We start from the raw sequence: 13,543 nt of genomic DNA on the forward strand, positions 1-13,543 counted from the left end.
GTTGGTGGGCTTCGGAATTGCTTTTTTTATCTTGTAATGTATGGTTGAGTTAGGACACTAGTTCTACCAAATTAGTAGTTTTTGCTTTGTGTTGGTTAACTTGGTAACCTACTCCGTCCTGCTATCTTTTTTAATTCTTTTATTAAAAAATTTTCATAATTTAAAAATAAAAAAATTATAAGTATTAAAATTTGAATCTAATTATAAAAAAAAAAAATTTATAATTTCACGGGTTTAGAACTTCAAATCTGAGAAATCAAATAAAAACGGCCAACATCCAGGGCCATGTGTGGATAACCCTATTGTTAGGAACTTAGGGTCAATCTGTGCTTTAATTTTATTTTCCTTGTTTTCTCTCAATTTCAATTGAAAAAAAAAATTCTTATTTCATTAAAAATCTAGAACAAAAATGGATAGACTTCTTTGATTTTGGGTTTTTCATTATGTTTGTGGGTCGAGCTTGAACAGAATATCTCAATCAGGCCTGACAACTGTTCCATTGGACGCCCTTCAGCTTTTGCTATGGTCCTATGGAGATCCAATAGACCATTATTATGTAAATGAACGGATCCACAAATTACAAGCCCAACACAGAATGAGGAGAAAGGGGAATGGACAACGACACATGATCAGCTGGGCTTGGGTCAGCCCAGATTCTTGTAAGTTGCAAAGATTTCCTTTTTCAATTTGCTGTCTTTGACAACTCAACTTTACAAATGAATCAAAAGCTTTTATATCCTAATATTGGCATATTGGCTGTAGAAATTACATTCGAAATCTTAATAACCAATCAAGAATGGCACCAATAAAAATACTATTTGTCTCCCCAATTTATTCTTGATGTGATAATAATGTATTTATTTAATTGTAATATCTCATTTATAAATTAATTATTTACTCAAATTGATAATATATCATATTATGAAGTATAAATATTTAAGATAAAATTGATGTAAGATATAGTGATTCGTGTATTTATATTATATTTTATATAAAAATTATATATTATAATTTGTGTTGACATAAAAATATAAAATATATATTTTTTTATTAAACTCTTATATAATTATTATTTAATTTTTAATCGTTTTATTTTTATTTTTTTATTTATGTTATCGTATCGAATTTTAAATTATCGAAAAAAAATCATTTGAGAATGGACTTGTGGTGAAAGAAAAAAATTTTGTTCATCTTTTGAAAGTCGTATCAATTGCATGGATCACAAAATGAGAATCAGAGAACAAATGAACTTTAACCAATAACCAATGTCGTTAGCCATGGGCCCTCAAAATGTCGAAAGACAATTATAGCGTTTATAAAGTTTCTCCAAAAAAATGAAAAAAAAAAAAAAAAGAATGGTTCTAAAAAGACAGTGATGCTTTGAGAGCCCCAGGAAAAGGGATGGGCTTGGAGTAATTTTCTTGCAAAATGGCAAACACCACGAAGCATGCTACACCATTTAACATTGTTCCATCTTCGGCTACAAACAAGACTCTCTTGGCTCTTGGGCTTTAATTTGCTGTCTACTTCTGTTATCCCCACTCCATTCTCTCCATCCATCGCCTTCCATCAAAAGCAATTTTGGTTTCTACTCTCCTGAGATGGACCCCTCTCCCTCCCTCTCTCTCTTTTGTTGATATTTTATAAATCTAATAATTTTTGTACTCATCTCATATAAAATATTAATAATTTATATATTTATATTATATTTTATATAAAAAAAATATGTACTATAATTTATATTAATATAAAAATATAAAATATATTTACTAAATTTTGTTAATCTCATGTATAATTTTTATTAAAATTTTAAATCATATTATTTTTATATTTTTTATTCATATCGTTTACGTGTCATATTATTATATTATATTTTATATTATCAAATTTAATTTTTTACCCTCTATTTATTCCTTCAATTATATATCTCTCGCTAACAATCGTATTCTTATTTTTAATAAGATAAGCACTATTTTCAAACTTTATCCTAATTTAATTGTCGAACTGAATGATCTTAAATACGTAATCTTCACGTCTAATCTTCATGTTTACTTATCATTATTTAAAATTGTTTGTTGCAATGATAAAGAGGTAGCTATCAATAAAAATTTTCAAAACCAAATTTCATTCACACGTATGAGATTTTTCATGTAAACGTGGACAAACATGATAAAATTTTTATTTATTAGTAGTATGCTTGCAAATTATAATAATATTTTAGAAATAAACCAAAAAAGATTTGATGATATTTTTTGTGGAGATGAGTTGGCTGGTGAGTTAGATTGATCTGAATCTGCAATAAAAAAATACGATCAAGAGATATCGGAAATTATTTTTCTAAATGTTTTCCAATGTTTAAAGTTAGATAAATATATGAAGGTTATAAAATAAAGAAGCTGGAGCATATGAAAGGATTAAGAGTGAAATACTTAGAACTTGGAAGGATTGGCCATGATCCTACTTGGACCTTCTGTTTTTCTTATATAAAAAGTATATAGAAAATATGCAGCGGTGATTAGGGCGGCAATAAAACAATAACGGACGATGATAGGATCAGAATAAATGACGGTGGAAAATCCATGTAAAACTTGAAAGGAAAGTCGATGTGTACCACTGCATGCTGCATTTAATGTCTTGGACAAATTGCTAGAGCTTTTGCAAAGTGTCACAAAGTCGAGTTTATTTAAGCGTCAATCCTCTTTAATAATATCATGATATATGATCGTATTCTGATTTAACAAGTATACGAGTTGATCTTATTGACCATACAATTGGCGTAACAAAATTATTAAAATTTGTACCAAAATTACAACTAAAGAGAAACTGGAAACACACCTCAACTTTCAAATTCCAATCCATCAGCAGAAATTTTTTAGGACTCATCAATTCAAAATCCCGCTTGAGCTCACTCGAAACTAAGTTGACTCAACTGTTACTCAGCCGAATCATTGCCCAAGTTTAAAAAAAAAAAAATGTAGTCGCATTTTAATCAATCATAATTAAGCTGGTTTTCTCTTTTTTTTTTTTTCAGTGGCTAACGAATTGGTTAACCATCGAACCCTGTTTGGCTCCATACTTCATCCCTGACCCGCCTCATGTCCCGGCCCTTGAGAGTCCGACCCACGCCTTCAAAAACCGAAGCCCCGCCTGATTTCTTACTCCGAGCGTATTCACGCGCCAAGTACTCGTGCGGGGGTACCATCTCTGACTTACCCTCATCCAATCCATCATCCGAGTCATGTATAGACTCCAACAAGTCGACCCTGTAAATCTTACTCCAGTCAGGCACGTTCACCGGCGCTGACGTGGCCATATGGTGCCCACGTGGCGAAGCTGTGGCAGCCACGCCATCATGACCACGAAACTGATGCACGATCCTAGGCGTCGTCGAAGAAGAATCCTCAAAAGCCAACGACAGCCCTCCCACGTTGCGATCATCCCGCGGAATTCGGCGAAGGTGCCCCCTCATGTCCAAGTTCCCATTTCCATTACTTTCAGCACCAGCGCGTGGACTAAAATCGCTCTGAGAATTATTGACACTCTTGTTGTCTCGGTCAACGTTATCAACCATCGACCAGACATCTTCTTCCCCAAGTTCCGTTTCGTCCGTGACGGAGTCCCCTTGACTGTGTCCGTTACTGTAACTTCCGAGAAACCGTTCACTTCTGCTGGTGGTCAACCGCCGGCCTTTCGCCATGAAACAATCAAATACTATTCAACACCACAAACACAGAAAACAAAAGAAAAAATAATATTAAAAATCTATTCTAAGAGAGAATGAAGAAAAGTTAATTGGAGTCCATCAGAGAAGAGACACAAACATAAGGAGGCTTAGAAGGGGAAGCTATGAATATATAGCAATAGGGGAACGAGACAATGGAAACCATTTCATTTCATGTGAATTTAGACTTCATTTCATCTATTCACTCCCGAGTTCCAATCAGATTCATGGTGATAACAGAAGAAGCCAAGACCGGTACGAAACTGTAAGCACAAATATACTATGAATTGAAATTAAAGGAAAAACAAAGAAATAAAAAGTAAATAAGGAAGAGAATAACTATATTTGGATTTTGTATAATGCTGGTCATTCCTTATTAAATAATAGGAAAACGGTGGAATATTATTGTTCGTTAAATAAAATAAGGATGTGACGGGTGAAATTAACAAATTTTTTTTATAATAATTTCTACTGTAGCATAGCTAATGATTAAAGGTTTCAAACGACGGTGATTAGATATATCCACGTCAGATTTCATTATCGTCTCATGTAGTGGAGCCCACTTCATAAAGCCATGTATCTTGTTTGACTACGACAATTCCATCTCAGCTCCACGTGGGTGCTCGCACTAAACCCTCCCACTCCGTTGGTCCTTTGATGCTCAGGCACGTGAACGATCAAACTAAACGGGTCCCACCAATCACAACCACATCAAGCCACGTGGCCAAATATGACGTGCTAAAGTTTTTTTTAACTAATAGAAAGGTTGAAATGTTGTGGGAGGAGATTGAAACGAAGGGGCTGAGGCTAATGATAGTGACGATAGCTTATCCCCCATAATTGATGGTTTAGATGTAAACAAGTTTATTTTATTTTTTATATTTATTAATTTTTTTTACTTTGGGTGGTTTGGAGGTTAATTAATCCCACTCGTGGGTGAGGGTTAAGAAAAGCAAAGTCTCTTCATGATGGGCACATTGAGCGGTTGAGAATACAAAGGCCAATGGGTGGGGTCCTTTTCTGGGTCCCAACAATTCGATTGTCTTTTCCGTACAATAAAAAACCTCACAAATCACAATCAGAAGGCCCAATAAATAGCCCAAGAATGACTCCTTATTGTCCACAAATCATCGTCAACACTGTTATTGAGGAGAACTCCAGCTCACTAGTCTCTTTCTCTCCCTCGCATTTGACTCGTAGTGAAATAGGGGACAAGGGGTGGGACCTTGGTTTGCAGTGACCGGACCTGCCCCTGGACCCATTCCCAATCAGTTGGGTTTCTGCGGATCGTGCACCCTGACCCTTCTCTGTCTAATGTATATTGGATATCATTGTTAATCAGCATCCTATGCTAGGTTAGCTTTGTTAATCGGACGGTCACTCTTTTTTTCCCATATCCATGTAACAGCAAAACTTTTGGGACGTTTCGGACCCGTTTATCAGAATTTTCTTTTGTAATTGGATAATCATAATATTTAAGGTTTAAAAACGAATAAACCATTTAATTTATGATTTTATTAAATTTTTATATGCAATCATTCTAATATCTAATAAATTTAAAATTTTAATTGCAATATGTACAATTGTTTTGTATCTTCAATTTTTTTATACCAAAAACCAATATAATCACTTAAAAATTAGGATGCTTGTGTCTCAACATTTGGTAATTGTAATAGCATTGTCAATGAACAAAAAAAAAAAAAAAAAAGGAAAAATGGGTTGAGCATGAGGGTTGTATAGAAATGACAAAGAGATAACGCTTGCGCATGAAATATTGACGCTTGGAGTCATTCCCCATATATATATATATATATATATATATATATAAATTAAAGCAAAGCAACGCAAATGTGATAATTAACTGATTAAAAAAGACATATACTGCGGCGGTTGTGATGTGGCATCCAAATTCCTATCACGCCAACCCTATAGCTAGTCAGGGGGCTTTCCATTCCTGATCAATTGGAGGCTATAAAATATGCCTGCAATCAAACAAAAACCATCCAATAACATTGGAGCTGATCATTCAGACTTAAAAATTCCGTGGAGGGGCAACAAAGTGGAAGTTAGATTGTAAAAAAAAAAACCCTAAACTCCCTGTATGACCCACCACTCGTGTCCTTATACACCAAAACATGACAACCCAAAATACTTACAATAATCAACAAAATCAGATTATGTCATGCAATTGGGATCTCTCTGTTGAGATGAGTATTTAGCTCCATAACATCAGGCGCCAGCCGAAGACAAGATCTGGGTCATTTGCATATTTTGGAAGAATCAGAATCTCACCTGCTGCACTTGCAACAACTCACATCACATCCACCACCATCCCCCTCTCCGCAACAAATCCAAAAGCCTAGCACTTATGACTTCAATGCGTGTGATCTCATGGTTTAATTACAAGTGTGTGCTTTTGTATTGGAGAGATCACTGACTGAAATTTATCAGAATTTTTGGTAATTCTCTTGATTTATATACCACTATATGGCTGTATATATTCTATAATGCATGCCGCGGTTAGATCCGTTAGATCAGAGGTTGAGTAATGATTGTACTGGGGAGTGGGGAGGAATCAGAAGCATTTTTTTTATGAGTTTAATAAGTTTGAAGACTGAAAAAATCACGCAGACTGATTAGTTTAAGAATAAAGGGTTTCAATTACTAGGGACACAATCAGCTAACTTTTGGTGGGGGCTTTGTCGGGAAGTGTGGCTTAGAGTTGCCAGGCCAGCCAATCAAACGAGATTCTTGTAGGGTAGTGGGCTCCATTGTTTCTAGAACGAAACTACAGGGCCACGTCTCAGAACAGCGAGTGCAAGACAATTTCCATTGTAAAACCTTGCATGAAAATGAAAGATCGTGTGGCTGTTGAGGAGCATTAGCTAACTCTCCTGTTTCATCAAACACATGGATGTTCCAATGAAGGTTGAAGACTAAACAGTAACCATGGCTTTAAAATTTACTCAGAAGAAAAAGGTCCATTTTAGAATTCAAATTTCCAAAATCGGTTCCTGTTTTTGAATGGTCTGGTAAGTGTAAGAAGATGATAACTTTGATGCCCGTTTCACTGTAGGTGGTGGGGTGGATCCTATCTTTAGGCATGACAGATTGAACTGCAACAATCACCAACTCATCCCTATCTGGAATTGTTACTTTCAGGTTGGCCCCTTGTCTTTCGTTAACATATCCATGTGCCCACGTGTCTCATCTCTCATCCCCTTGATGATTGATGGTGCCATAACAAGGGCTTGCTACCCTTGAATGGTGCAGTGATATTACATATTTACACTATGCCGTCAAAGTCCTCAACTATCTTATTCTCGTGTTCAATTGCTACAGTAAATGCAACTTCAATATTCATTGTTGGGGTACTATATTGTCATTTCATTTCATAAGTATGTCTTTTAATTCATACTCAACTATTTATATTATTGAAATTTAAAAAAAATTATTTTGTTGACAAAATCATAACTATATAAACATGGATATTTTTACATTTATCAATAAAGCTTTGAGTTTGAGTTTTTTGACAACCCTATTTAGAGTGATTAGATTTATATCAATAATTTTTTTTGATAAACTATATTAATAAATAATTGCACAATTTACCATGCATTATCAATATAATTTTAATTACTTTAACAGTTTAGCATGAAAATTAAAATTTAATTGTTATCTAAAATTGCAATTATATTTATTTTTAAATAATATTACACGTTTTGGCCAAAAAAAAATTATAGGTTATTAAATTAAAATAAATTCATTTAATGATCCATACATAGCATGGATTTAAAACTAGTTTGCAATAGTTTTTCAATCTTTTGTTAATTAAAACATATATATATATTTTATATAAAACATGTACAAAACAAACAAATACTCGAAAAGCATCTTTCTATTAAAAAAAAAAAAGAGGAAAGAATCTTTTTCTTCCGATAAAAGGATTCCTATATTGTGTAATTTATTCAACAATGAATCAATCTGCCATTAAAAAATATGAAATGGCAAGAATCTTACCCTTCCAAAGCATAAAGGGATCATCTTGTTTGACCGTATTGCCTCTTCAAATTGATCATCAAGGACCTTTCATAATTGCTGCTCATTTTTCTAGTGCTTTCCCATATTAATTAAATATATAATTAACAATGAATTATTGACCTGATTAATAAAAAATAGTTGTAAATGTTGGGCCATTGAACCCCATGTGTCTATCTCTGATTTTAGGTAACAATTAGCTACTATACTATACCTTCTTCAAGTGTAGTGTCTCTCCATGAATTAAATGAAAAAAAAAGTCACTTTCAAATCATGAAGTTATCTCAATTATCTGTTACGAGAAAAGTATATGCTTACATGAGGTTATCGCTAATCAAAGGAGTGCTCCTCCCACTTGCATGGTGTGGCTAGTGCTGTTGGCAAGTCCATTTCTCATTGAGATTGAGTTTTGGGGTTTCATTTAATCATGAAGCCATGCACTATGGTTCCTTGTTTATCATTTGTTAAGTGTAACTAGGTCCCCAAGGCAGATCAAATCAAGCTCAATTTCTGCCTGAAGTAATCATATTTTGATTAAGGATTTCAATTTAGTTATCTGGTACACCAAATAATTTGTTAATTTATGAAAATTGAGGCATTTGATGATTAATAATTCCTCATTCTTCATATACCTTGAAATTTGTCATTTGAAAACTTAATTATACCAGGTTTTAGGAAGATATGATGTTCAGATGCATGTCAACATTGTTTCAAAACTCTAATCATACTGCTTTATAGCTTATTTTAGGTGGTTCAACCAAAGAAAAAACATAAAGGAAGTATTTTAAACTGCAAAGCCCAGTTTAGGTAAATCCTCAACCTTAAGTCACCTTCTCATTAATATAATAACTTTTCAGCCACAGAATCAAGTAGAACTTCATATATGGATTAGAACTCACGTTAAATGTGTTTATGATATAGCTAGAGATCCTAAAAATATAAGTTATCCTTAATTTTCTCATCTCAATATGATTCATAACTATCTAGATTGAAGGAATCTGTGAATGCTTGATTTTGATCACTTTTCATTTGTTTTCAAAATATAAATATAAGGCCATTATCCCATTTAATGTATATGAACTAGTGAATTGCTAGGCTGGATGTAATCTTTAAAGATGGTCTCAATTTGCATAATACAAGAATCAATTGAGATCCTTCTTTGCGAAATGATCAGTTACTTTTGTTATCTGTCATGTAACAAATGTTGGTAGGTGGTCGTAGAATTGTCAATTCAAACCCCACAATACAGCAAGGTGGGCAATATGTGGTAATTGTCCTGATTTGGACTTCAACTCTGCCTAAAGGATCTCTGTTCTGTAACATAAGTCAAGTTATGTACAAACTATTCATAGGCTTTTCAGCCCGTGTAGATTAGCCCAAAGCAATCATTAAAGCGTAGCTGAGGCTGTGAGTGTGACTATAAGAAGGAAGTCGGGGTTTCCACTAACTACATATATTGGATATTTGAAATGTTTTCTTTCATATATCAGTTGATAATGAAGCTTGAAAACGTGGTTGTGTTGTGCTAGACGACATGAGAGCGCAAACAATGTACTACTACTGATATATGCGGATTAGGCCAGCAAGAGTCTTAATTAACTACTATAATCTAATTAACTTGTCATAGAGAATGTAAATGACTTAATATGGGTCATGGGAGACAGACAAGATTGGACTTCACTGGCGATATCTTTAAGCTGATGATGAATGTCCAATGCCAATGGCAACTGGAAATTAAGTTATGTTTTCTATGTCAGACAATGCATGATATCAAGAGAAATAATTGTAGTAATGAAAGTTTAAGGAGGTGGGTCTACGGTGATGTGAACAAGAAGGACAATCACGTCTTGGCATCTGAGATTTTCTTTTCTTTTCTTTTCTCTACCAGACAGACATCTAAATCTTTTATTTGTGTTTTTTTTTTCCTTTCTTGGAAATGAGTCCAAAGTTGTCAACGACTTCGCAAGCAATTCCATGGGTGTTGCCCCACCCGCACAATAAAAAGAATGGTCTAGCATAGAGAAGAATTTGAACATGCGCATTGGCATAATGGCATTTCTGATAGACAGAAATGAGGCTGTAATTTCAAATTTGCATTTAAATTAAGCTACATTTCTAGTACAAGATTGTCAAAGCCAAAAGCAAATTACAAGAAATTACAGTGTTATGTTCCTTTGTTGATGCTGAACTTGTAAAAAAACATCATCATAAATTCGTTGGACAGGGGAAAAGGGGTTTCTTGTAGTTAAAAGAATGTTTCATGAGAAATATATAGCTCGAAAGGCTTTCAGAAATTGTGAAGGGAAAACTAGTGTTTTCGATGCTACAACGTGAATCCTGATATAAAACAAATAGAATTATCAATTGAAAAGTAATAAGGAAAATAAAGGAAGATATTTGTCGAGCAGTTTCAACTAAAAGAATCATATATTGATAAAGTCTAGTTATTATATCAGTTTTACAAATAAGCAAGGATGCCTTGCTTGGCAACAGCAAGGACTTCGTGAAAACAAACTTGATACATGACGGGAAGAATCTTTCACCAGAGTTGAAAGTGACTGGAGTTCAAAGTATAGGCAGCACCTAGCAACAGCAGATCTCGTGTCAGTGTCTGGGAAGAGAACCTTAAGAAAAGTATAGCTTTTAATTAACATGACTTTCAGGGCCATATTCCTGCTGTTTGGATACTGGCTCTTAACAAATATTGAAAAAACCTATAGTTTGCCTATCTATCAACCAGTATTGTGTCTGTGTAATTGAGTTTTCTTGCTTTCAGCCCTGGTTTCCGAAAGCTTTGCCTTCAAACTATTTTTCTGGAAGCCACTTCGCCATTCAACGGGCCCCTTCATGCCTCGAGCTATGTGTGGATTTAACAAGTGTGTAGAGCCACACTTCCCCATTGGCTTTGGGTGCTCAAGTCCACCTTTAATAGACTTCCTATTTGGAAAATTTGTCCCCAGACTGGAAACTTTTCCATTTGAAAGCCTTCCATTACCTTCGTCTGATATTGCTTTATAGGATCCACTACTACTTGCACATGATATCCTAAGCATTGCAGAAGATGTCTTCCACTTTGACTCTTCGGCAGATATTGAGCATACTTCAATAGTTTCTGTATTTGGAGAACATCTACCAGCGGTTTCATCCTGTTCTATTTCACACCTTGGAGCATTTTTGCATCCACCAACTGTGATAATAGAATGACCACTTTCTTGAAGGGAAACCCGATTCTCAACATGATTAACTCTTTCCCTGCCCTCGTTATCTTCTTCGTTGCTACTGTTATAATCAACAAAGCCACTTGGGTGCTTCCGCACGTGGTCGTTATCGTGATCATTTTTCTCAGGACTCACAGGCTGGTAAATAAAAACATCACCAGTTGAAGAGTAATTAAAGCATGGTTCAATTTCCCTTTCACAAACTTCAACTGAGTGTAGTTCTTCAAGGATTGAGAATATATCCCCGGATCTCAGAGGCTCATAAGAAAATTCCTCCATATCTTGAATGTTAACTGATTTTACGGCCTGTGCAATCAGCTCAGCTTTTCTTAAATCTGTCAAATCCATGCTTGTGCCTCTTGACTTGAGAAAAGTTTCAAGGATAGTTATCAGCTTGTTCATCTGAGAGTACTTACTTTCAAGAGCCAACCTAGCATCAATCAACTTCATTTGGACACGTTCTTCACGCCAAACCTCAGCCACCTGTAACATATTTCTCTCTTCTTCCACCTCTTCTCGAATTTTCTTGGTTTCTATTCTCAGGGCTTCAACTTCAGCCTTATCTTCTCCAATCTTCATAGCTAGCTCATTGCATACTTCCTCCAATAGCTCTCTGGTCCTTTTTTCTTCCTCATATTTTTGAACTAACTGCATTGCTGATAATTTAGCTTCAGCGAGCTCCTTCACTAATTGAGAATTAATAGCGTCCATCCTTTGTTGCATTTTTCTTTCCCTGCTCAATTGACCCTTCAAATCATCAATAAGTGCACAAATCTTATCGTGTTCCTTTTTCTGTTGTGACGTTCTTTCATCACCAAGCTTCCTCAGTAGGTACTTGACCTTTTTTCTAGAGGACCGCACTTCATATTCAAGGTCATGAATGTATAATTTAGCTTGCACTAGTTCTGCTTGCAGCGCAGACCCAAAAGACAAGGTTTTAACTTGATCTTCAAGAAGCTCAAGCTACAAAAGTTCAACAAATTAAAAAACAAAAAAAGAAGAAGTAAGAGACAATAATAACTGGACATTCAATCTTATTAGTCAGCACAGAAACTGCATGAAACAAAAATGCTAGTTTCTCATGGTAAGTGCTCAAATGGAAGGGACGGGTATAACCTATAAGCAATCTAGAAAGGGAGCTCAAAATGAACCAAAATGCGAAAAAAGATCCTAGAATCAAGTTTCAGAAAACAATTTTTCATAGATGAAGATGAATAGGATGCAGTTTGCAAAACATTAATCTTTAATCTAACAAATAGATTGGATCTATACTTCAAATGATCCATTGAATGAACATCAATCTCTGGCCTCTCTAGATTAAGGCCAGAAGGGAATTGAGTCCTTCTAGCTGCCGTTTTGACCGACGGCTTCATCAGTCATCACCAAATGCCAGACAACTACTTCTATTGATATTAAGACACATACTTTATCAAAGGTTCCTTGCGTTGGACCCAAGATGCTTCTCCGTAGATGCTTCATGTCTGAACTATGCTGTTTGCTAGAGTGGTTTTGAGAAAACATCAAACTTACATGCCCCATGCCAGGCTGCAGAGGAAAATAAACATGTCAATATTTTCCATTCCTTTGCAAAACAAATGACAACTGAGATTTCATTAAAATCTTGCATCAATAAACATCAAATCGAAAGAACTTGTCCAGACAAATTCCAACACTCCTGTTTCCTTCTCCCTAATTTGTACTTGAACATTGGAGGTTCAAATTTTTGTGAAGATCAATTATAAAAGATTATATGAAGACTAGAAATGTATATCAAGAATTTAGAATCAAAGACAACTATAAAAGAATCCGACTGAGCCGAAAGAAACATTTTAATATCTGGTTTCAGCATCATTTTTCCCAGTATCCAATAAATAAAATAAAATAAACCCACTTCGTATTTAATCCCAAAAATTCCCATGCAAAGCACGTTATCAACAATAAAAAAAAAATGATATATCAAAACCACAATATCGATCCTAAACCCGTCTTTCTCAAAGAAGATTATTAAGTTCACAATGAAACCATAATTTCAAGAGGGAATTGATCATAAAGAAACATCGGAAAATGAAAAAGACACGTGTACCCCTAAACGTAACCGATCAGAGGATCTATGTTTAGAGCCAAAACCACCATTTCCGCGGCCCAACAACCCAGACGACAACCGCAACTGCCAGAGTCCAGCCGCCAGCTTCCTCGCAGATAGCTCCACGTGTCTGCCTCCAGAAAACTTGGCTCCATCTCCAACTGCTTCAGCGCGTGAGGATGAGCGGTGCGGTTTCTTCTTTTCGTTGTTGTTGTTGTAGAAAGTCCAGTGCAAGAGAGGGGTTGGTGGAGCTCCTTCGCACCTTCGTCGTTGCCGCGTTTTGCAGCGAGCGGTGGCTAGAGAGTGGGTCCCGCCAGATGAGCTCATTTGGATGGCGATGGCATCGGAGACAGGAACAAAAGGGCTCGAGTTTCGGTAAGTTTGTCTGGGTCTTCAGTCGGCATGAAAATGGAACTATACCCGACTCACCTTATTATAATGTCGAGCTTTTTTAAGTGTACTTTTGTCTTTGTCTTTGTCTTT

General features: G+C 35.3%; 1 protein-coding gene and 1 pseudogene across 3 annotated transcripts; both read right to left on the bottom strand.

Moving 5' to 3' along the window:
- Nucleotides 1–2,771: 2,771 nt before the first annotated feature.
- Nucleotides 2,772–4,063, bottom strand: LOC111280961 (protein S40-5 pseudogene; annotated as a pseudogene). 2 transcript variants are annotated; one of them, XR_016335214.1, is made up of 2 exons: nt 3,885–4,063; nt 2,772–3,711 (listed from the first exon to the last, which is right to left on the bottom strand). The product of XR_016335214.1 is annotated as a protein S40-5 pseudogene, transcript variant X2 (transcript). The 2 variants fall into 2 exon arrangements; XR_016335213.1 differs by having other exon boundaries at nt 3,822–4,063.
- A 6,039-nt stretch (nt 4,064–10,102) lies between these two features.
- LOC111281350 (uncharacterized) lies at nt 10,103–13,537 on the bottom strand. The gene is made up of 3 exons (XM_022869080.2): nt 13,061–13,537; nt 12,403–12,522; nt 10,103–11,940 (listed from the first exon to the last, which is right to left on the bottom strand). Exons 1-3 carry the CDS (start codon nt 13,385–13,387, stop codon nt 10,492–10,494), a joined length of 1,896 nt encoding a protein of 631 aa, XP_022724815.2. The 5' UTR covers nt 13,388–13,537; the 3' UTR covers nt 10,103–10,491.
- Between the last annotated feature and the right edge of the window lie 6 nt (nt 13,538–13,543).

Source organism: Durio zibethinus, chromosome 28, assembly GCF_047325235.1.
Source record: "Durio zibethinus cultivar Kanyao isolate XHJ-2024 chromosome 28, ASM4732523v1, whole genome shotgun sequence".
NCBI lineage: Eukaryota > Viridiplantae > Streptophyta > Magnoliopsida > Malvales > Malvaceae > Durio > Durio zibethinus.

What these genes read in the sequence shown, in the direction of transcription:
- LOC111281350 (XM_022869080.2), bottom strand. Translation starts at nt 13,387, where the DNA reads ATGAGCTCATCTGGCGGGACCCACTCTCTAGCCACCGCTCGCTGCAAA. An exon ending in CTGATCGGTTACGTTTAGGG is followed by an intron (nt 12,523 to 13,060) that starts GTACACGTGTCT and finishes TTTCCTCTGCAG; the next exon opens with CCTGGCATGGGGCATGTAAG. An exon ending in CGCAAGGAACCTTTGATAAA is followed by an intron (nt 11,941 to 12,402) that starts GTATGTGTCTTA and finishes GAACTTTTGTAG; the next exon opens with CTTGAGCTTCTTGAAGATCA.